The 22,271-nt window shown below is 46.8% G+C and overlaps 2 protein-coding genes across 2 annotated transcripts in view; one reads left to right on the forward strand and one right to left on the reverse strand.

Moving 5' to 3' along the window:
- Positions 1-22,271, reverse strand: part of LOC306799984 (mitogen-activated protein kinase kinase kinase 3-like) — a 159,702-nt gene that overhangs the window by 108,159 nt on the left and 29,272 nt on the right. The gene's annotated exons all lie outside the window — the stretch shown is intronic.
- Positions 816-11,794, forward strand: MYD88 (MYD88 innate immune signal transduction adaptor). The gene is made up of 5 exons (XM_079300646.1): positions 816-1,213; positions 5,690-5,821; positions 7,356-7,536; positions 8,048-8,139; positions 9,799-11,794. Exons 1-5 carry the CDS (start codon positions 871-873, stop codon positions 9,951-9,953), a joined length of 903 nt encoding a protein of 300 aa, XP_079156772.1. The 5' UTR covers positions 816-870; the 3' UTR covers positions 9,954-11,794.

Below are 22,271 nucleotides of genomic sequence, written 5' to 3' on the forward strand. Positions count from 1 at the left end.
TTTCCATGCTAGCCCCTCTCCCGATGCCATCCTTTCCCTTCTGGGCATTGTCCTGATGCCATCCCTTCCCTGGTCCTGGTCTCGCTCTCCCGATACCACCCATCCCCTCCCTGGTGTTACTGGGCACTCTCCCAATGCCATCCGTCCCTTCCCTGCTGACCCCTCTCCCGCTGCCATCCCTTCCCTGCTAGCTCCTCTCCCGATGCCATCCATCCCTCCCTTCCCTGCTAGCTCCTCTCCCGATGCCATCCATCCCTCCCTTCCCTGCTAGCTCCTCTCCCGATGCCATCCATCCCTCCCTTCCCTGCTAGCTCCTCTCCCGATGCCATCCATCCCTCCCTTCCCTGCTAGCTCCTCTCCCGATGCCATCCATCCCTCCCTTCCCTGCTAGCTCCTCTCCCAATGCCATCCATCCCTCCCTTCCCTGCTAGCTCCTCTCCCGATGCCATCCATCCATCCCTTCCCCGCTGGCCCCAGTCCCGATGCCATCTATCCATCCCTTCCCTGCTGTGCACTCTCCTGATGCCATCCATCCCTTCCCTTCCCCTCTGGCCCCTCTCCTGATGCCATCCATCCCTTCTTTCCCTGCTAGCCCCTCTCCCAATGCCATCCATCCCTTCTTTCCCCTCTGGCCTCTCTCCCGATGCCATCCATCCCTTCTTTCCCCTCTGGCCTCTCTCCCGACGCCATCCATCCCTTTCCCTTCCCCGCTGGCCCCTCTCCCGCTGCCATCCATCCCTCCCTTCCCCGCTGTCCCCTGTCCCCCGGGCGGTCCCCGCGGGGGCGGGCAGAGCCGTGCGGGGCGGGCCGAGGCGGGGCGAGCCGGGAAGCGAAAGCTCGGCCGGGGGGAAGCGGGAGCGCGGCAGGGCCATGGCTGCAGCCCCATCGGAGCCCAGCCCGGAGCCCAGCCCGGCCCCGCGGCCCGACCCGCACGCCGTGCCCATGGTCGCGCTCAATTACGGCGTTCGCCGCCGCCTCGGGCTCTACCTCAACCCGCGGGCGGCCGCGGCCGCGGACTGGACGGCGCTGGCCGAGGCGCTGGGCTGCAGCTTCCTGGAGATCCGGCGGCTGGAAGTGCTGCCCGACCCCACGGGAGCGCTGCTGAACGAGTGGCCGGCGCGCTGCCCCGGCGGGGCCACGGTGGGACAGCTGCTGGATGTGCTGCGCGACCTGGGGCGCCACGACGTGCTGACAGAGCTGGCCGGCAGCGTGGGTGAGCGAGGGGATGGGAGAGGTGGGGTAGCCCGGGAATCCTGGATAGCCGGGGGAGTTCTGGATAACCAGGGAATCCCGGATAGCCCAGGGAATCCTGGATAGCCCCAGGAATTCCCTCCAGAAAATCCCAGAGCCTGCCCTCGATGCTGCTTCCTTGGTGCCTGGGGAGGGAGGGATGCTGTTCGTGTTGGTCCCTCTGTTGTTCTTCTTGGTGTTGCTCTTTGCTGCTCTGTCTTTGGAGGTGAGGTTAAGAAGAAATCCTGATCAAGAAGAAAAGCCCTTTCCAGATGATGGAGTGACATCCTCGGTGGTGTTGGGAGGACCACAAAGATTGGAGCACCTGTGCTATGGAGCCAGGCTGAGAGAGCTGGGGGTGTTCTGAAGAAGAGAAGGCTCTGGGGAGACCTTAGAGCCCCTTCCAGTGCCTAAAGGGGGCTTATGAAAAGAGAGAGAGGGACTTGTTGCATGGACAGATAGTGATAGGATAAGGGGGAGCTGCTTAAAACTAAAAGAAGAGAGATTTAGATTATATATTAGAAGATTAGATATAAGATTAGTTATAAGAAATTCTTCCCTCTGAGGGTATGGAGGCCCTGGCACAGGGTTCCCAGAGAAGCTGTGGCTGCCCCTGGATCCCTGGAAGTGTCCAAGGTCAGGCTGGATGTGGCTTTGAGCATCCTGGGATAATGAAAGGTGTCCCTGCTCATGGCAGAGGGTTGGAATGAGATGACCTGTAAGGTCCCTTCCAACCCAAACCATTCTGTGGTTCACAGAAAGCTCACCTGGCTTCCAGGAGAGACACGTGCTGTGTTTCTGCTAACCATAAGCCCTGCAAAGTAACCTGGAGCCCTGTCTTATCCCAAACCTTCAATTAAAAAGTTTCTGTGTGTGAAAAGATGCTCTTATCCAGGAGAGAGATTGCACTGACACCAGACAGTGTGAAAATTGTGGTCTGTGGATATAGTGTGATAGGAAGAGGTTTGTTGGGGGAAATGAGGAATGTATGGAACTGGATAATGTCAGAGGAAAAAAAACAAACTCCATGCAAACTGGAAAAATTGAGGCAGGTCAATGGGAAGGATTAGAGTCCCTGTGCTGTTCTGATAACTTTTTCTTTTCGAATTCTCTTTGTATTCTTTGTGGTCAAAGAAATTCCGAGGGAACCAGCTGTCATCAGAAAGGGAAATTTTTTGCCAAAGGATTTCCAAAGCCTGAGAATTCCCTGCAGGCCTGTGTTGTACAACAGAGCTTACTGAGTTAGCAATGAGGAAGTAATAAATCTCACTTCCTGTTACTCATGGAGATAAAGGAAGATGTAGAAATCCATCTCTGTAGAGAGCCTGACCGAGAAGTGATGCAGGACTTCCCTTTGGCCCTGAGGTTCTTCCTATTTAAGATCACAGTCTGAAGGCCACATTTTGGGAAGAAACACAAGCATCAGTGTGCTCTGTCATCTTTTCCTAACAAACCTGGGGGAGCTTCCAGGTTGCAGAAGATCTGGGGCTTCACAAAAACGTTGGGATCACGTAGGGTGGTTCTGGCTCTGAGCTCTGTCCCACTGGAAGGGACTGTGGTGGATGGTCAGAGCTGGAATAGACTCCAGCAGAAGGAGTGGGAAGAGCCTGGGCTGCAGGAAAATCACAAGTTTTACCCAGAGTTGGGTCATGCTGATAAGAGGAGACAGGTAAATTCTTGGAAGAGAGGCTCACTTAAGGGCTATTTAACAAAAATACTGTTAGAAAATTCCTTAACTGTGAATGACCCAAAAAACAGATTATAAAAACAGACTGTAGACCTAAAAGATGGATTTTAGGGAAATACATATATATTAGGGAAATATTTCTATAAGCTCATTTTATTCTTATGTCCCCCTCTAGACACCTGGTTTTGTGCAGTGCTTGAGACAGGATGAGGCTTGGGGACAGTGGACCTTCAACCTGACCAGTGTGACTGTTCCTTTTCTGTGACTTTTGGCTGAGGACTGCACTGAGGGTCTGTGACTTCTTGCTGGTGCTGAGAGCTCTTGCAGAAGTTAGAGAAAAGGGAAAGGGAAAGGGAAAAGGAAAAAGGAAAAGTTTCATGTACTCTTGTGCACAGTATTTCCTCATCCCAGGGGCATCTTTGTGTACCACTGGAACTTTTTCAGTGGGATCCAGCTCAGAATTAGAAAACATCAGTATTGATGTCCCAGCAGCTCTGCCCTAACTGTGATCTTCCTCAGCAGTTTATTTTGCTGTAGAATTATCATCTTCAGGGATGTGAAGCTTTTTCTTTGATACATTTGTGCTCTTTCCTGCTGAACCTCAATGCTTTTTGTTCCTTCCCTGGCCTGTTACTTTCCTGCCAGTTACTGGGTCAGTTACATTCAGTTTCCTGACAGTTACTGGGTCTGTTTTCTCTGTGTTTTCATCTTGCTACTGACTTTGTGCTTTAGATTTCCTGTTTCTATTCTTTTTTTTCCCAGTTCTTTGGGAATTTGTTTGACTGCCAGAGGAATGTAAAGCCTAGTTAGGTGCTTGGTGGAGGAGGACAGCTTGGAAGAGTTTCTTGCTGCTTGGTTATGTTGTTTAGCATCCTTTATCTTTATGGACTCAGAGTCATCCCTGGTCTTTGTTCACTCTCATGTACAGTCAGGTGTTGTTTCCACCTGGGGACTCATCCATCCCAAATCAGAGGCAAGGAGAGAAGACTTGGAGCAAATACATTGCAAATAAACATTTCTGTATTGAGCACTGTGCAATGCTGTTAAATAATTGCCTCTTGTTGCCTATTCAGCAGTACTTTGGATTGTGAACCTGGCTCCCAAGGGAATCAAGGCACACTTAAGGTGGTGGCTGTGTGCCAGTCCTTCCTCTGAGACTGCTGAACCTGGCAGCTTCAAAGTGACTTTAATCATGATTTCAAAGATACTTAGCTGACACACCTCATGCAACAGGCAGCTGGCAGAGAGGTGGGACCTGAGTTAGGGCTTTATTGAGGAAAGATGTGAAATCTAAACCTCCTGGCTGGTAAGGACTGTGGCTGATTCTTCCCTTTGCAGCACTGGGAGGTTGAGGGGAGGAGAAAAGCAGACTGGGGATGCCTCAGCCTCAGGAAAAGCTTTGATCAGATCTGAGCCTTATTACATTGGAGATAATCCAGTAAAGAGATGCAAAGCTGAGGTAGGAGCAGGGGATGGGGGCTCAAGCTTTGGCTCCTGCAGAGCTGCCTGTGCCAGGTTGTGTTACAGGAGAACTCACTGGGCTCCCACCAACATCCTGCACCTCCAAGGGATCCTTTATTCTGCTGTTGCACCAGTCAGCTGTGCCAGCTGACCAGTAATGATTTACACTTGTTGGGAGGTTTTTTTAAAATCCGAAGTAAAGGCAAAGTCTCTAGGGAGTTTGATCTTTTTCTTAATTCCTGTCTTCAAATCTCCTTTTACTTTCAGTTCTTCTGTAATTTCAGAGTAGCAGAGGCTGCAGAGCTTCTTGTTGCTTCCCCAAAGACTTCACATTTAGATTGATGATTTATTTTTAAACCAAGTAGGTTTATAATAGCTCTGTGCCCATCACTGACCTGGTTGGGAAGTTGACAGCAGTGACTGTGAGAGGTCTTTGCCCTTCAGTTAACTCAGGGTGAGGTTCATGCCATCCACCTCTGCTTGGGATAAGAGGATCCCTATTGCTGTTGCACAACATAAAAGCTGCTTCAGGGTCTCCTTAGCATTTTAGATGGTCCTGCTGAATGTGGTGAGTGTGGAGAGTCATTGTCACCTGCAGTTGTCCTGGCTGGCAAAGGCTGGGGGTGTGAATCAGCTCTTGTGTGTCTGCAGGGAATTGTTAAGGTTGGAAAAGACCTACAGGATCATTAACCCAGCACTGCCAATGCCACCTCTAAACCCTGTCCCCAAGTGCCACATCTACACGTCCTTTAAATCCCCCCAGGGATGCTGACTCCACCATTGCTCTGGGCTGCCTGTTCCATTGCCTGACCACCCTTTCAGTGAAGAATTGTTCCCTAATATCCAATCTAAACCTCTCCTGGTGCAACTTGAGGCCACTTTGTCTTGTCTTATGACTTTTTATATGGGCAGAAAGACTGACACCATGAAAAACTCCCCAGCTGTTGTGATGTCAAATACTCCAAAATGAAGAACAATGAGAGCAGAAATCATAATTGGGTCCTGCTCTGTACCTTACTCCCAGTATTAAATACTGGGATATAGTAGAGCTAAGGGGAGGAAGAAGACTAAAACAAATAAAAGAAAGTACTTCTTAAAATATCAAGAGTGATTTTCAGGAATTAATTGCTAGAGGAGGTGGTGGAGGCAGCATCAAGAGAGGTGAGAGAAATTCTGCATGCTGAAAAAAGCAGACAGGGGGTTTCCCTGTAGCATCCCTGATCCATGAAATAGTTATTCCTGTTTTAATGAACTCCAGCAGTGTAAACCCACATCACAGGAGCCTCTTGACCTGGTTTTGTGTTTTTGCAGAGGAGGACTGCAAGAAGTACTGGCAGAGGAAGCAGGAAGAGGCCAACCAGCCTCTGCAGGTGCCAGCAGTGGACAGCAGTGTGCCAAAGACATCAGAGCTGATGGGCATCACCATCAGGGATGATCCCTATGGTAAGAGCCTGTGCTGCCACTGCTGCCTGACACCTCATGTTGGAATCTCCTTTCCCATGGGGAGTGCAGAAAACCTGCTTGCTTTCATAATTCCCAAGCTTTTCATACCCCAGGCCAGAATGCTTTCTTCATTTTTCCTGGTTCTTAGAGCAGAGAGGGAGAGCTGCCCTGGGGAACACTTCACCCAGGAGCAGGCTGGCACAGAGCCACTGGGCACACATGGGAGGAGACTTCAGGGAAATGTCCAGCCTGACCCAGAGCAGCAGCTGCTGAAAGCTCAAGGGGTTGGAGCCCAGGGGGAAGGATGTAAGAGGTGATTTCCCTGCCCTGCCTGTGGCAGATGGAACCACCTTGAATGAAAAGGAAGTGGGTTTGAAGTAGGGCTGGGTGTGCAGTGGGTGGAGAGAGGAAATGGGTTCTGTGTGTGCATTGCTGTGTGTGCAGCCAGGTCTGTGCTGGCCAGACTCACTTCAGGTGGCCACCTTTGCTTCATGTGTGGACATCATTAAACCATCCCCAAATGTCCACAGAGCATTATCCTGCTGTTTGTACACAGCAGCTGTGCCTGATGTGATCCCCAAGTTAGCACCATTCCCCTGCAGCACCCTCAGTTTGTCTGGCCTGGCAGACATTCCCCTTCTGCTTCACTGGATGCTTCTTGGGCTGAATCTGCCTGCTGGGTTGATACTTTACTCAGCAGCTTTTAGAGCCTGACCTATTTTTTCACTGTGGTAGGCTTTAATTGGCATAAAAAATTGAATATATCTGTAGTGACATTGATATAGAAAAAAAAATAACACAGTTGGAAATTAGCCAGCAGTATTAAGGTACTTAATTATGAGAAACATTGCCCTTAAAATGCAGCACTTTGATATTTGGATAACTGCTAAATAAATAAGAGCTGCCAGCCATTAAAGTAATTGGAAAAGAAGCCCATTAGGATATTACTTCAGGTACCCAGGTTTGATCTCTTAGCCATAAAAATGACAGGTTCCAAATGTCAAGGATCCATCAACAGCAGATGGCAGGACATTGCTGAATCCTGTTTTGGTTGGGAAGTTTGAATCTCTGTGACCTGAACTAGGGATAAAGGACCCACAGCCACAAGGATATTATAGTTGTGAAACTCAGTGAAATCCCAGAGTGTCAGGGCTCTGAGTTGTATCCCCTGGGTTACTCTGCTCTCTCCAGCTCCACCCAGACTCCGTGTTTCTGGATGTTATTGCCTCCACAGATTTTGCTGTTTGCACCAAAGCTCCTCTCCCTGACCCCTGCCAGGCAATGTGTGTGTGTGAACAGCCTGGCCAGTGAAAGCAGCCAGGGCACTGATGTGTGTTACCTCCTGCCAGCCTGGTAAGGACAGGAGTCTGGGCTGAAGGGCAGCTCACCTAATAAAATGCTAAATTACCTTTGTGAGTTTGGCCAAAGCTTTTCTCAGAGTCAGACTCCTGATTCTGGTTTAAAGTCTGTGGGACTTTAAAGAGTGAACTTCATTAATAGTAGAAGATGACAGCTACATTTTTAATGGTTTCAGGGAGTGGAACAGAGATATTTGATGCCTTCATCTGCTACTGTCAGAAAGACCTCCAGTTTGTCCAGGAGATGATCAGGGAGCTGGAGCAAACAGAGTACAAACTGAAGCTCTGTGTGTTTGATCGGGATGTGCTGCCAGGAACCTGTGTGTGGTCCATCAGTGGAGAACTTATAGAGAGGAGGTAAGTGAGCCATGGCTCTTGGGGCCAGCTGTGAGTGCAATGGAACATTGCATTCATTTTACAGTGATGTCTGCAGCGTGGGGCCAGTGAAAGAGCAAAAATCCACAAGAATGTCTCAGTGGGGTTAGCTTTATGCTCTTGGCTCAAGAAGGATGACCCAGGCATTCCCCAATGAGAGAGCTGCCACTGTGGTGATGCTACTTATGTTCAATCACTTTTCTTTGCCTTGTGTATCATATATGGACACAGGATCACATAAAGGTTGCAGAGATAGTCTGGACTTCACTGTTTCCTCATTTTTTAGTATATGAGTGTGTATCTGTAATCAGGTTTTTCTGTATAACATCTCTATGTGTCTGTCAGTCATTCCTGCTCTGCAGTTAATTCCTACTGGAACACAGCCAGGTCCTTCTCCACTGGGGCAATTCAGAGCAGTACATGCTTCTGTTTGTGGGAATGAAAACCACCTCATTTGACATTTTATTTGTTTTCTCCCCTGCTTAATCCCCAGGTGTCGGAGGATGGTGGTTGTTGTTTCAGATGATTACTTGGAAAGCGACGAATGTGATTTCCAGACCAAATTTGCTCTTAGTCTTTCCCCAGGTAAAATCACACAAATATCCCATTTGCAATTGCACATTATAATTTTTATTACAGTGACATCTAGGCCTTCAGCTGAGGTCAGTGGGCACTGGAACTAACAGGGGCTTCATAATTTGGTTGTGCAGGCAGGGGCTTGGGCTCAGTCTCTTGTCCTGCTCTTGACCTTCCTGATGTGGCTGTGGGCAAGGAGCTGCCTGTGCTGCACTGCTCCAGCTGTCAGTGGAATAATGCTGCCTGCTCCAGAAATGTCAGAGCTGCATGTCAGGCTTGTGAAGGGCTTCCAGATCCACACAGGAAAATTAGCTGCTAAAGAGACAAGCAGTATAATAAACCCAGGATGTGAGTAAAGCTGGGAATTAGGTGACAGGTAATGAACCTGCAGATATCAAGGCCTGGCTGGGTGGGGCTCTGAGCAACCTGGTGTAGAAGGTGTTCCTGCCCACAGCAGGGAGGTTGGGACTGGATTTTCAAAGCCTCTTTCAACCCAGCCCATTCCATTTTGTGATTCTTGCAAGAATCTTTTAGTATTGTGGATAGGTAAAAAAAATATGGAATGAATGTTCGGCTTAGGTTGGGAAAATTTTTACATATTTTGTTCTGAATTGATAAGCCACCAATTCACTTCTGCCAGGTCTGTTGTGATTGCTCTTCTCTAGCCACTAGTTGTTCTACAGTTGTCTGTGTTGCTGGGAAGAAAGTGCAGCCCAGCCTAATAGTATGGAGGATATGTAGAACTGGGAAAAGTATCTGGATATAAAACTTTTTTTCTTGCTGAGGCATCTGTCATAATGTTACAAAAAACATGCCAGAGGTTAGACTAGAAGCTGGTGGCAGAGACAGGAATTAACTTCATCTTCCTTGATACACTGATTTCATAATATCAGTTAATCCATTGAGCACTCCCAGGACTTTGTATCAGCCACCAGTCATCAAGATTTGTAGAAAAGTCCCTTTAGTTCAAATTGGTATGATAATTTCATGTGATTTTATATTATATCAGTTAATCCATTGAACACTCCCAGGACTTTGTATCAGCTACCAGTCATCAAGATTTGTAGAAAAGTCCTTTTAGTTCTTCACCAGTTTTTTTTTTTTTGTGGACATCACACCTTTCATTAGAACAGGAAAAGAAGTTCCATCTGCATGGAATGACCTGAGATCTGCCAGTTAGAACACTGGTGGAAGTGCAGGCTTAGAGAGGTCACAGCATTACCTGTTTGTGTGTGGGGTATTAGTAATGCACAGAAGGGTTTGGTGGCAGGCTCTGGGAGCTCCCTGGATTACTCCAGCATCTGCTGCAGTTATGAAATCTTGGTTATTTGCCTCATCCAGTCTCAGTGGGCACAGTGCAGATGGTGGCAGGTGGAGAGCTACAAGGGCAGAACCTCCTCTGTGGAAGAGCTGCTCCTTCAAGCAGCAGCAGTCACAGGGAGGGTGCTCTCATCTCAAACCCAGCAGTCCATGTTAGCAGGGGGATTCACTGGGCAGCACCTGCAGCCTGAGTAAATCAGGAGTCAGAGACTTGCTCTCCAGAGTGAGAGCTGGTTGCAGTATAACCAGATGATGCAAACTGGCTGTGTGTGCTGTGGTGGGGAGGGATGGGTGTGGGCTCTGCCTGTGGCTCTGTGTGACCCCCTGCCTGTGGCACCTCTCTTGCAGGTGCTCGCCACAAGAGGCTGATTCCAGTCAAGTACAAATCCATGAAAAACGAGTTCCCAAGTATCTTGCGGTTCATCACGATTTGTGACTACACCAATCCTTGCACCAAAAAATGGTTCTGGATCAGACTGGCAAAATCCCTGATGCTGCCCTGATGCAATGTCCTGAGGGCTGGGTGCTCCTGTAACCTGTCCTGGCTGTGCCTTTGGACCAGGGGTGTCCTTGACACGGGGTCTTCCACCACTTCAGAACCTGGATCTTTGCTTGGAGATGTGGCTGGGAACAAAGAACTCTCTCCAGCACTTCTTCACAACTCTGAGGGGAAATAAAGCAACTGTGTGGGTGTTCTGGGCTAAGTCAGTGAGCAGCAGCATCCAGCATTTGTGGACTAAGCACTTTCACTAAAAATACTGCAAATGCACATTTAAAGAGTGTCTGATACAGGAAGACTCTGTTGGAAGAATAAGCAGGACCTCAGAGCCTCAAACTGCAAGGTTTGTCAATATTTAAAAAACTACAGTAACATCGAGGCTTGTGGGAATTTTATGATATTGGACAGGTCTGTCACTATTCAGGTCACCTTATACCAGCATTTAATATTCCCAGATATTACTAAATTTTACTTCTCCTTCAGGAGAAATTAAGTCTTAAAATATATCTTTTCAGTGGCAGTCCTTACTACACAAAGCAGGGGCTGCTGTTGCTCATTGACTTGACCAAGGTGTGCACCTCAGTGGGTCCAGATCTCAAATTCTTTCACCTTTAACAGCCTTCCAAAACAGCAGCTTTTGGGATGCCTCAAAGGCACAGGGCTAAACACTGAATAAGGAGTGTATTAAATTGACATTTGAGCTGTTTAAAATATGGAGGGGAATGCTGCATTAATGTGAAAGAGCCTAATTTAATTAACTGCCACAATAATTACTGTATTTCTGTGACTAAGGCTCGGAGCAATGTCAAGACTGCTCTGCTTGTTAGACTTGGCCTTGAATCCTGCCCATGACTAGTAGATCTCATTGGTGCTCCAGGGTGGAGGTCATGAGTTCTACCCAAAGGAGTGTTTAAAGTCATCCATTGGTATATTAGACAGATTTACAGTAAATATTGACTTTTTAAATTGGGGAAGAGAGGAATCTTGCTTATGTATCTGCAGTTGCTTGAACTCTGCCCCTTTGTTCATTACTTCAGCCACTGACGCATGTTGATTTTACAGCTTAATGTTTTACTAGTTTACATTTTTAAGGTTGAATCTGGATGTGATTTTATTTTTTTCAATTTTAGCTTTGTTTTAAAGCATTACCAGGGCTGAGACAGAAATGTGCTCTTGCCCTTTCCTTCACACTCCTTGTCAGTGAATGATCCCTAAGCAGGGATGCTGCCAAATCCTGTCCAGGTGCTGCTGCTGGTTCCTCCTGGCTGACAGCAGCAGCCCCTGAGCTGAGCATGGTGAAGCTCATTCACACACATCATGTTGGCAGCAGCAGCCATTTTGGGATAGATCCAGGAGCTGGGTGTTTCTTCTACAAAAGTAGCTGCTGCTATTGTGCCAAGGTGACATTTACACCTTCCTCTCTTGCTAGAACAAGTGAAAAGTCTGTGGGCACGGGGTGGAGGAAAGTTAAGTTGATAAGGGGTTTCTGAATAGTTTGTCTTCCTGTCCTATTGCCCTGGGGCCTCTCCTGCAGAAGTGGAGACAGCTGCTTGCCTCAGGCTTGCTGCATAATTGTTAAATGTTAATTATAGAAGAGCTTCAGGAGGCTGCTTGATCCCCAGGCGCTCAGTGAATTCTCATACTCTGGAGAATGTATAAACATCAATTATGGGTCATTACTCGCAGGACAGGCAGATTCCTCCTGCCTGGAGAGCTGGAAGGGCTCTGGTGGTGGTTCAGGATCTGCTGAGGCAGAGGAGCCCGGGCTGTGGACGCTAGAGGGAGGCCATGGCCCACGCCAGGGAATGCAGGTGGGATGGGGAGACACAGCCAGCAGGGCACAGACCCTGTGGGGCATGGAAAAAACACAAATGGCTTCTCCTCCTCTTCCCCTTGCTCCCCAAGGTACACCAAAACCAGCGAGAATTTTGGCAGCTTGAACCTCGTGCAGTCCTGATGGTTAGGGACTTGGTGTGTTGCATACAAGGGGAAAATAACAGCTGGAAAAATAATGTTTGTAATAAGTGATTTGGTGATCCCTTAACAGGGAAAGTGCTGGTTCTGGAGGGGAAAGCAAATAGAGGAGCTGGATTTCTAAATTTTTTGGGTTCCAGTAGATAAATGCCATATTCCAGTTAGTGGTGAAAGATGTTGGGATCTTGTTATCACCCTGCTTGTGGTGCCCTGGCCTTTCTTTCTGCTTGGCTTGGATGCTGGGAAGGTCTTACTGTTATGGGGCTGTTGCTTTATTACAAGTTACTATATATCTTATAGGCTAAAATAATTATGTTTGGGTACAGTGAGGTAACAGTCCTAAACCATAAAATCTATTTTAAATATGTATTCTCTTCCATGTAAACCCCAGAGTTTATGCACTGTTACATTTCATATCTGCCTTGTCACAGTAACCTGAAGTGTGACATTGTCAATTATACAAAATGTATTTGTTGTGAACCATTTGCCCATTTCAGTGGCATTTTGGGTTCTCTTCCCCTCTTTCATGCTCAATGGAAGGTCAAAATTTTTGAACACCTTTAAAAAAGGGATTTATAAAATTGTCACAGGTTTTTTTCTATTTTGTCTCTGTCCCTCTCTGAAATTGTCTTAGTTGAATCTATTAGTGCCAAATCATTTATTTTTATATACAGATATCTATGTTTATAATAATTTTGTGATCTGATACAAAGGGGGGAAAGCATCTGTCTTTATAGGCATTCTGAAAATAAACAGTGTTTATATTTTTCTCCTCAAAAACCCGAACTTTTGCTACTTGTGAAAACATTTTAAAATAAAGAATGAAAACCCAGCAGGCTGCTTCTGCTTTGTGGGTATTGTAGAACAAAACTGTGTCTCAAAATAAAGTTTAAGTGAGGAGTGAAATGGGGTAGTTCTTTATTTTCATGTTGTGAATAAATGTCATGAGAGGGGGTGGTTGGCTGTGCCTGGGGGAGAGAGAAATAGAGTTATGTCATGCCAGGAGGAAATTCTATCAAGGAATTCTACTTCAGACACGCAGTTCCTCTCCAGGTCCTGTTTGTGGGTTTGTGATCTGTGTTGCCATCGTGGATTTGTTGAGCCCTGGTGCCCATCAGGCTGGAGGGGATGGAGCCAAGGCTGTGCTGAGATGCTGCTCCTGCCCCACACCCCTCTGGAGGCCCCAGCAGGGATTCTGACAGTGCAGTGATCCAGCTGATTCTGCCAGCTTGATTTCCTTTGGCTCACACTCAGTCCAAGCCAGGGCCATAACTCAAACCCAGCAGCTGTTGGGCCAAGGCTCTGCCACACAGGGAAAGATGAAGGATCACTAAATCACAAAGTGTTGGTGGGAAGGAATTCCTGGAGGTCAAGGCTGAGCTGCTCTTCCCCATGGGAGGGGCCATACCCTGAACCACCTGTGTTCCCTATAGAGCATATGAAGTCGTGCCTCTGCTATGGCTGCTATGAACATATGGACAGCAGTATGGAAACCACCCTGGAGAGATTATTCTAGATGGAAACTGCTGGCAAGAGCAGCCTGCCAGGAGAGTCCCATTCCCTGGAAGTGCTGGCATCCCATCACTCCCAGTGCAGCTTTACACACCCCCCTGGTCTGGGGTTTGGAGCAGTTAATGGTTCCTGCCCATATTTGAACCTGAGCTCTGATTCAGGTCGGGTTGAGAGGTCCAGCAGCAGCAGCAGCTCTTTCCCAGCTGTCATTCCCCTTTTACTGAAGAAATATTCCCAGTTGTCTGTTTTACTTTGGTGGAATCTTGGTGTCATTTCCTCATTTACTGGAGGACAACATTTACCTGGTAAAACTGCTGCAGAATGTTCTCAGCTTCAGAAAGAGAGGACAAGTATTGACCTCGATGGATCAAATTCCATCCTTCCTTTTCACCAGCCTGACAAGAGTTGTGTTACCATGAGGGACTGCTTGGTCCAGAGGGCACATTTAGAGGAATAAAACCAGCACAGGGAAGTGTAATTATGCATAAAAAATATCTGGAAAAATGTTACTTGAGCATCCTGAAAACAGATTTTAATAAGGCAATAAAAAACAACCCCCACAAGGTTCACACTGCTGGGAAACATGCTCATAGAATTTATTAAAGAGCACCTCTGCCATGCCATTTGGGGCTTTCCAACATGTGTTGTGTACAAATATTTTGCTAAAGGTAATTTTCTCTAGGTGTTACAAGCATTTTTGTATCCCCACTAGGACTTTGAGATGACTTTGAACCCAGTCCAACCTCTTGATCAGCACTATCAAGCCCAGCCCTGGAAAAACTTGTTTATTTTGCAACAAAATCTGCACTCAGGGGACTGAACAGTGCTGTATTCTCTCTGGGGCTGTGCTGCACTGTGAAAGTTTAATTAGTTGAAGCTGTGTTTAAGTCTTAAGCAGCTCCAAAGTCTGATCTACAAACAATGCATTTTCTGTTCTGCAGCAGAACCCAGCTTAGCAGTCAGTGCCTTTTCCTCATCCTGTTCCCACTGATAAAGCTGCTCATGCCATGGCAGAGGTTGGGGCTGTCCTTGCCCACCAGACAGCCTGATCCTTCTCTCTCAGCTGGATAAATGATTTCCACAAAAGCAGGGGATGCATCCCTGCAGTTCAGAGCATCCAGTATCAGCTGCATATGGAGCTTCTCCTGCCTCACAGCCAATTGAGGGGTTTTGATTCCCATTTCCCCAGTTCCTAGTCTTGCTTAGGGTGGGTTTTGGTGGGGCTGGACTGGAAGGATGGAATGAATGTATCTCTGTTGTCCATAAAACTACTTAACTATGGCTCTCCACAAAAGGTTGCTTGGAACTTTTTCCTCCTTGTGTTTCCACAGGCTTTCCCCTGCCTTGGAGAGCAGGACAATGTGCAGTGTGTCTGGCACAGCTGCTCCATCCTGTGCCTCCAAGCCTCCCCTTCCCAGCAAACACAGAGAACCCCCAGTGAGGAGGCAGGTGGCAGATGGCTGGGAGCACAGAGGTGCTGGGAGGAACATGCCAGCATTTCCTCAACAGTCAAGCATCCAAACCCTCCCCAGACCAGACAGCTTTTGCTCAGCTCTCAGTCCTTCAGTGCATTCCTGCAGGGAAAGAGCAAAGCAGTGTGTCTGGCTGGGTGCCAGCCTCCAGGGAAAGATGCACTGGATCCTGCTGGCTCCAAAGGGGAGAAGCTGCTTATTCACCTGTGCCAAGAGAGCAGAGGGCTCTGCAGAGGGAGCAGTGGGAGCAGGACCATGAGAACCCCTGCTCCAAGCCCAGTGAGAACATGGAGGCTCAATGCTACCAATCTTCCCTGGTTTCTTAATGAAATCAAAATAATGAGGTGATAAAATAGGTCTTTTTCCACTGTTTAGGATGCTAGTCAGGAACTCACAGGCAATATGTTCAGGCAAATGTGGGGTTACCACAAAGTGAATTTTCACAAAGTTTTTGCAGCATTTTTCTAGCTCTGATCTTCAGCTGTGTCCGCCTTCTGTCTGTGTCAGCAGAATGAGATGTATGAGCTGCAAGACCTGAGGTGTTTAACTGCTCATGTGCCATTTCTGAGGCTGTTTCCTCAGCAACAAATATTACTCAGGAGGGGAAAAACTGGGAAAATAAACCTGAAGTTCTCCGTGCACTTCCCTATCCCACTGGAGCCATGGCAGACCCTGCAGTTGGCTTTACAGCAACATTTTCAAAAGTATTCAGAATCTGGGTGACAGATTTAAAACTACTGAATCATAGAAGATTTAGTGTTTGATTTTTAGTAGCACTTGACAGAGACTCCTCCAGTGAAATATTCAGCAAAATGAGATTTCAAGTGTTTTGAGTCGAGGAATAAATTGGACATTGGTACTAAACTATCACTGTCTCAGTATCAATAAAGCCTTGCACAAATATGTAAAGACCATCATTTTTCAATGTCAGTAAAGGATTTTGAGGTCTTTAGAAAGACAAAGAAGAGAAGCATCACATTTTTTACTTCAAATCTATTTAGTTGAAAATTACCATTCTCTGCTTTTCCTAACAGTTATTCTCTAGACTCCTTGGTGCCTTCACCTTTTCTAGGACTGCACCTGGCATCTGCTCAGCTGTGTTTTTGAGCATCGGGAGTGGAAGCTTTTCAGGTTCCCTCTAGGATCTCACCTCATCAGCATGCTGCTCTTGGCAGACTGTCTTGTCTTCAGCTCCAAGACATGCATATTGATCAGTCATTTCCTTTTGTTACCTTGCATCCTGCCATCGATTTTAATTGTTCCCTACTGAAGAGGAAGCATTCAGCACACGCACAATTACCAACGACAAAACTCTTGCTTTCCACACCTTTTGCCAGGTGGTGCCTGAGCTCAGCTCTCCAGAGCTGAGGATCTCTCTCCCTCTCAGCAAGCAGCAATCTGCACCAATCATGCAGCAGTCAATTTGTGGCTATTAAATCAATTTCTGATTCCCTATGACAGCTTTCCCTGCTGCATGATTTCACACTTCAGCAGTTTGTTTCTGAGGTGCCATGTGGGTTTTTTCTTTTTCGAAGGGGTGATGGTGATAATGCATTTCATTTGCAGATACCTTACTCACGTCTTCCCAGATCCTCTTTCCTGCTGCTGTCCTTGAGGGACTTGTACAACTTCAAATGACACCTAGTGAGTCTCTCTTATGGCTCCTCTTTGGATCCTCATCATCCCATAGGGCTATTCCTGGGCTGTTTCCTGGAGCTTCCTGCTGCTGAAGTGGAACAGCTTTTCCAAGACAAAGCTGCAGCTTGGTCCTGTACCTCCCACCCCTATGGTGTGAAATACCAAAGCTGGGAACTGCTGTGATTCATTAATTCTTCTTTCCAAGATACCTTCTTAGATTGTTCCCATTTTTAAAAAGCATTCCTGCACTCTCACAGGGCTTTCATTAAAAATATTTCCTGAAGTCTCTGTGTCTAAGGACCTTGGTCCCCTCCCACTGTCACTCTGATTCTAGATTTTCCTTTAGATATACAAAAAGGATCCTATTTTTAGCAGCTAGCAGTCAATGGCACAGGAATTCATGAGTAGGGAGGAAAGGATGTGAACTATCCAAATATTTTTTTTTTTTTCAAATGAGATCTCTTTACATTCCTATCGCCACAGTAATAAGCCATGAGTCACTGTTAAACTGAACTATTAGACCATTATTGTAAACTCATGTCACTAGAATCTGCTAATGTGAACCATAAACCTTGCCTGCCCTCTGCTTTGCCGGGTTCAAGAAGATATTGGCCATTTATAAGGATAAGAACAGTATTCTCTCACAAATTTTATTCCCAGATGGCAAGAAGAGAATGAAATCTTATTAAATCCTATCTTTCAATTCCTCGGGTTTCTTTTCTCATTGCCTTTTAAGAGAACTCCTCTTACTTCACTGTAACATTACAAAAGAAGTTTTATTTGATTTCTCCAAAGTTTGCCAGCTGTAAATTGGGTCCAAGCACTCCTAGCTGAGAGAATATCCATGCTGTACCACCTGGGAGCAGCAGTGTCACCTCCAAAAGCTGCTTCCCGTGCTCAGTCCTGCCAGGGCCAACCCTCCCTGCTGCTCATTGCTGTGGCAGACAAGTCCCACGTGTCCCTGGGCACTTCAATCTCATTCTGAGGCTTTGTCAGGAGTTATGTCCAGACAGAGTTTTTTCTACAAGAGTTTTGTTGAGTAATAAAATGTCAAAATGGTCTTTAATACACACACAAAATTTTACATCACAAAGCAAACAGTCTTTGGCTGCCCTTCATCAGCTGCAGAAGAGTCAGGCCAGGCGTAGCCACTTGTCCATCAGGGTCTGGCTGCTTCCACCAGGCTTATTTTGCACTTTCAAGAACCAGGGGAAAAGCTGTGAAACACATTCTCATCCCTGTCTTGGTCAGCTGCTTAAAAGATGCTTTATGATGGAGATTAACCCTTCACATTGGGAAAAAGAGGTACAGGCATGTGAAGTGCCTTTCATTGGCTTTTATAAAGACAAAGAGGAATGATGAAAGCATTATTGTAAACCAGAGCAGAGCAAGGGCTTATTGTTAATTGGTGGTTCAGGTATGTGCTAATGAAGATCTTGCTACAATTATTTCTCAAGCCTGGCATTGATTTTATATAGATTGGAAGGAGAAAGCAAAGCTTTAATTTGTTACGGAGAGGGTTAAATGGCTTTCAATTTATATATGAAAAAAATCATAAACGTAGAAGAAAAGAATAAGAAGAAAAAACTTAAAGAAGAAAAAACTTAAACTCTTTGCTTGTTTCCTGGAGCTCAAAATCTGGGGGATATTTTCAGTGAATGAAGTTAGAGAGCAGCACAGAGTTTCTGTGGAGAGGCAGGGTGCTGGGATGAGAAGTGTGTTTGCAGAGCAAAAGCTGGTTTCAGTAAACACCCTGTGAGAACCAGAATTCACCTGTTAAAACCAGGCCTTCAGCTACTTGACTTCAAAGTGACCTCAGAGCTGAATTTAAAACGGCTCAGTGACGGGGAGGAGATACAGGGTAGCACACGGATCACTTAGGAAAACCTGCTGGTGTGGTTTAGACTGGAATTTAGCTTGTGGTTTGAAAACAACTATTATTAAAAGCTTGCTCTATTTGGGGGGGGGGGTTTGAAATCACTGCTCCTTCCTCCACTGCAGGGTCCTCACCTCATTTCTCCAAAGCAAAGCTGTCAGGGAAAACCCCTGGAGATGGAGTGCAGAGCCTGCCTTTTTTTGTTGGAGAGGAAACTGCCTTGTACTTAGTTAAGTAATCAGCTGCAGTTTGATAGAGTAAGGTCCCTTCAATAAACCTGGAAATGTTTCCATGAAGAGAGAACAGCAGGCAAATTCTGCAGTGGAACAAGGTCAGGCATTCTGCTCGAGGACATGGGCTTGCCCAGCTCCAAAGGCAATAAAAACAGGCATTGTTGGGCTTCCCTCAGCCCAGGCCTGTACCAGGCAGCTCCACAGGCACATTAACTGCCATTGTTTGTACCAGCCCTGGGAGCCACTGCATTTACACACAAGGTTTTATGGTGCCTTAAAGAGCTTTACACCATCAACATGGCAACACATGCCACAGCCCCTGAGCACTGCTGACATGTGACAGCAAATGTCTCTGTGTGGCTCTGCTGAAAGAGCAACTTTGGCTTAAACTCCAGCAAGAAGAAAGTTATATATCTCAGAGGCTACATGGCAAGAAAGGTGAAATCTGCAGGGCCTCAGGACACAAACTGGAGTTTAAATTAGTTTTCTGACACCTAAGTGTAAATAAAGGTAGTTTATGCTCACAGTTGTGATGATGATCATAGAATCATAAAAGAGTTTGGGTTGGAAAGGACCTTAAAAGGCCATCCAGCCCAACCTCCCTGCAATGAGCAGGGACATCTTCCACTAGAACTGGTTGCTCAGAGCCCCATCCAACCTGACCTGGAATATTTGCAGGAATGGGGCATTACCACCTCTCTGTGCCAGTGCCTCACCATTCTTATGATAAAAAGCTTCTTTCTGATACCTCATCTAAGCTGACAGTCCTTCAGTTTAAAGTCATTCCCCCTTGTCCTATTGCAACAGGCCCTGCTAAAAAGTTTGTTTGCTTTTTTCTTACAGCAGAGTTGCTCCAGTATCTTTGTGGCCTCCTCTGGATTTGCTCCAACAGCTCCACGTCCTTCCTGTGCTGGGATCTGGAGCTGGATGCTGCTCTGCAGGTGGGGTCCCACCAGACTGGAGCAGAGGGGCAGAATCACCTCCCTTAACCTGCTGACAAAACCCATCAAGGACCCTTTCCAGGTATTAAAGGTAGCAATGTCTGTGTGCTGAGCATCAAAAACCAAGCTGGGCATTAAACACCATTTTTACAATATTACATGGATGGAAAAACCAAGCTAAGAGCTGGACAGTGCCAGTAAATTTCACTGAAACAATAAGTAATTGGCCCAGAAAGGCAGGAAACCATGTGCCTTACGAGAAGGGGAGCATTTTGTGTGAGAGCTTGTGTTGTGTGCCTGGTGTGCCAAGGCTTTGGCAGTGGAACACCAGCCCCAGGATATCAGTGAAATGCAGGAGCCAGGAGAAAGCCTCCATTCTGCTGCAGAATCAATGGAGGAGGAGGGCCCTGCCTGCCCTGATCCGTGGTGCTTTACTGGAAGTCAAAAAATTCAGGAAACCCAGCTCTGGATTTTTTTTTTTCTGGGGGATTTCTTTTTTTTTTTCTCAGGCTGCAGCCTTCCCACCTGAAAGACATCCAAAGTTTTTCCACTTCTCAGCCTCCCCTAAAGCCTGGTCCAGAGTGGAGGTGGATACACCAGGAAGTTGCTTTTCCACTTCACATTTCCACTAAAATTTCTTGTTATTACAAAAGAGCACTTGATTCAGCAGCAGCACTTCACAGCTCTTTTATAAATACAGGCATTGCCTCTGCCCTGAGGAGCTCACAGCCTATACCAGACAGGCAAAACACAGCAAATCAGGAAAAAGAGGATGAGCAGAAGGGATGAAAGAGGAGAAGGTGCTGCTTGGAGGGATGAAGGAATAAAAGCTTTGTGGAATCCAGCTCCATGTTTTCATCCCTCAGCAGACTCAGATTGGAGCAACCCACTAAATGAATGAGTGCCACAGCAACCCCTGACTTTTGAGAGGCTCAAAATGCTGAGTTAATTAAAAAAAAAATTGCAACATTTATGAGACCTGGAATTTATGAGTGAATGAGAGATCTGGGTTTGAAAATATGGAAATGCATTTTTCATGGCAGAGCTGGAAAACTAAAATGCAGCACTCATCTCTCTATGCTCACGTGGCCACTTGAGGTCTTGCCAGTGAATGTTTTAAATTTTAATTTTGATCAAAGGCTGTGGTTATTCTTAAAGAACAAGGCACATTGTGGACCTAATTCTATCCCAGTGGTCTAAAGCAGTAAGAGTTCTGGCATTGCCTTCAGGGAGAAGATTTTCCACCCAGAATAAGAGAATCCAGAAGATGGTTCTGAATTTAAAAGCATGTGGTAAAATTAAATGTATAAGTCTCTTTTTGTTGTTGGTGCCTGGCTCAGATCCATTTTTAACATGCTGTTAGCTATCAAAAATATGACACTAGCTACCCGGGTGCCTGCTCTGGGGTAAAACCTGTTTTTAATTGCTATATAAACTCCTTTTATAACATGGTTAAAAGATCACAGAGATGGTTCCGAGCAGTAATTAAGGCATATTTAACAAATATTAAAAATGGCTCAGCAGGGGAATGTTTAACACAGACAAGCAGGAAAACAAACAGCTTTTCAGTTGGAGGTTCTGCCTTATGACAGAGCTGTGGAGTGCCTGCACAGCAGTGAGCGAGATGGGGCTGGGGGGCTTTTTGTGGAACACAAAAAATAAAGAGTAGAAGGAAGGAGCTGGTGTCCTGCATTAGAGCAGGAGTGAAAGCACTGTGGTCAGACCATGCCTTTGGCAGTGGCCCTCCACAAAGTCTGGTTCACCAGAGGCATCTCAGGAATTTGTCCTAATAAACTAAAAATACATGTAACTGATGTTTGACCCACAGAAGGGACTGACATCAAGGAGAACAGTGACCAGCAAAGAAGGATGAAACCTGATACTGAGATTCCAAGTTATCCTGATGGTTACAGTCTTGCATTGTAATACTGAGATGCTGTTTTCTCTCTTTTCGTGTTGGGGGAAAATTTAAATGTATATATTTTAGGGACATCAGCCTTCATGAGTGCATGGTGCCACTCTTCACTCTTTTAAATCTCAACTTGTTTTCCTCAATGACCACCAGATGTAGTCCTGAATGCATCCAGATATAAAAGCTCCGGGTTAAAGCAGAGCCTCGAAGCACAGGAGGAGCGCGCAGGACATCTCCATGAGGGTGTTGGACATATCCAGGAACGCTGGAACTGTAGCGTGGAGCGGAGAATTGCCCATCCTCGGGGGCTGCGAGGGTACCAGGCCTCCTGATCCCTCACACTATATATATTTTAAAACAGGGAATGTGCATCCCCGGAGCGCCTGGGCCGGGCCCCGCTCGGGATCCCCTCACGGCAGGATCGGGATCGGGATCGGGATCGGGATCGGGATCGGGATCGGGATCAGGCCCGGCCCCGCGGGCACAGGGACCCGGGAAACGCCGGCACGTGATTGACAGCCGCTCCACCAATGGGAGCAGCGGATCCGGCAGCGGGATCGCTGCCCTCGCTGCTCTTAAACCGGCACCCGCTCCCGCCCTGTGCTTGTGGGCGGGGACGATGGGCGCACCGCCATCTTGTGTGTGGCATCCCCGCCCTTCCCTTAGGGGCTCCTCCTCCGTCCTTCGCTTTGGAATCCTCCCTTACCGGCCCGTCCCCGAGGGCTGGTGGTGGTAACCGAGCAAACCGTGGCGTGGTCACCTTC

Source organism: Erithacus rubecula (genome assembly GCF_903797595.1).
Source record: "Erithacus rubecula genome assembly, chromosome: 3".
Taxonomy (NCBI): Eukaryota; Metazoa; Chordata; class Aves; order Passeriformes; family Muscicapidae; genus Erithacus; species Erithacus rubecula.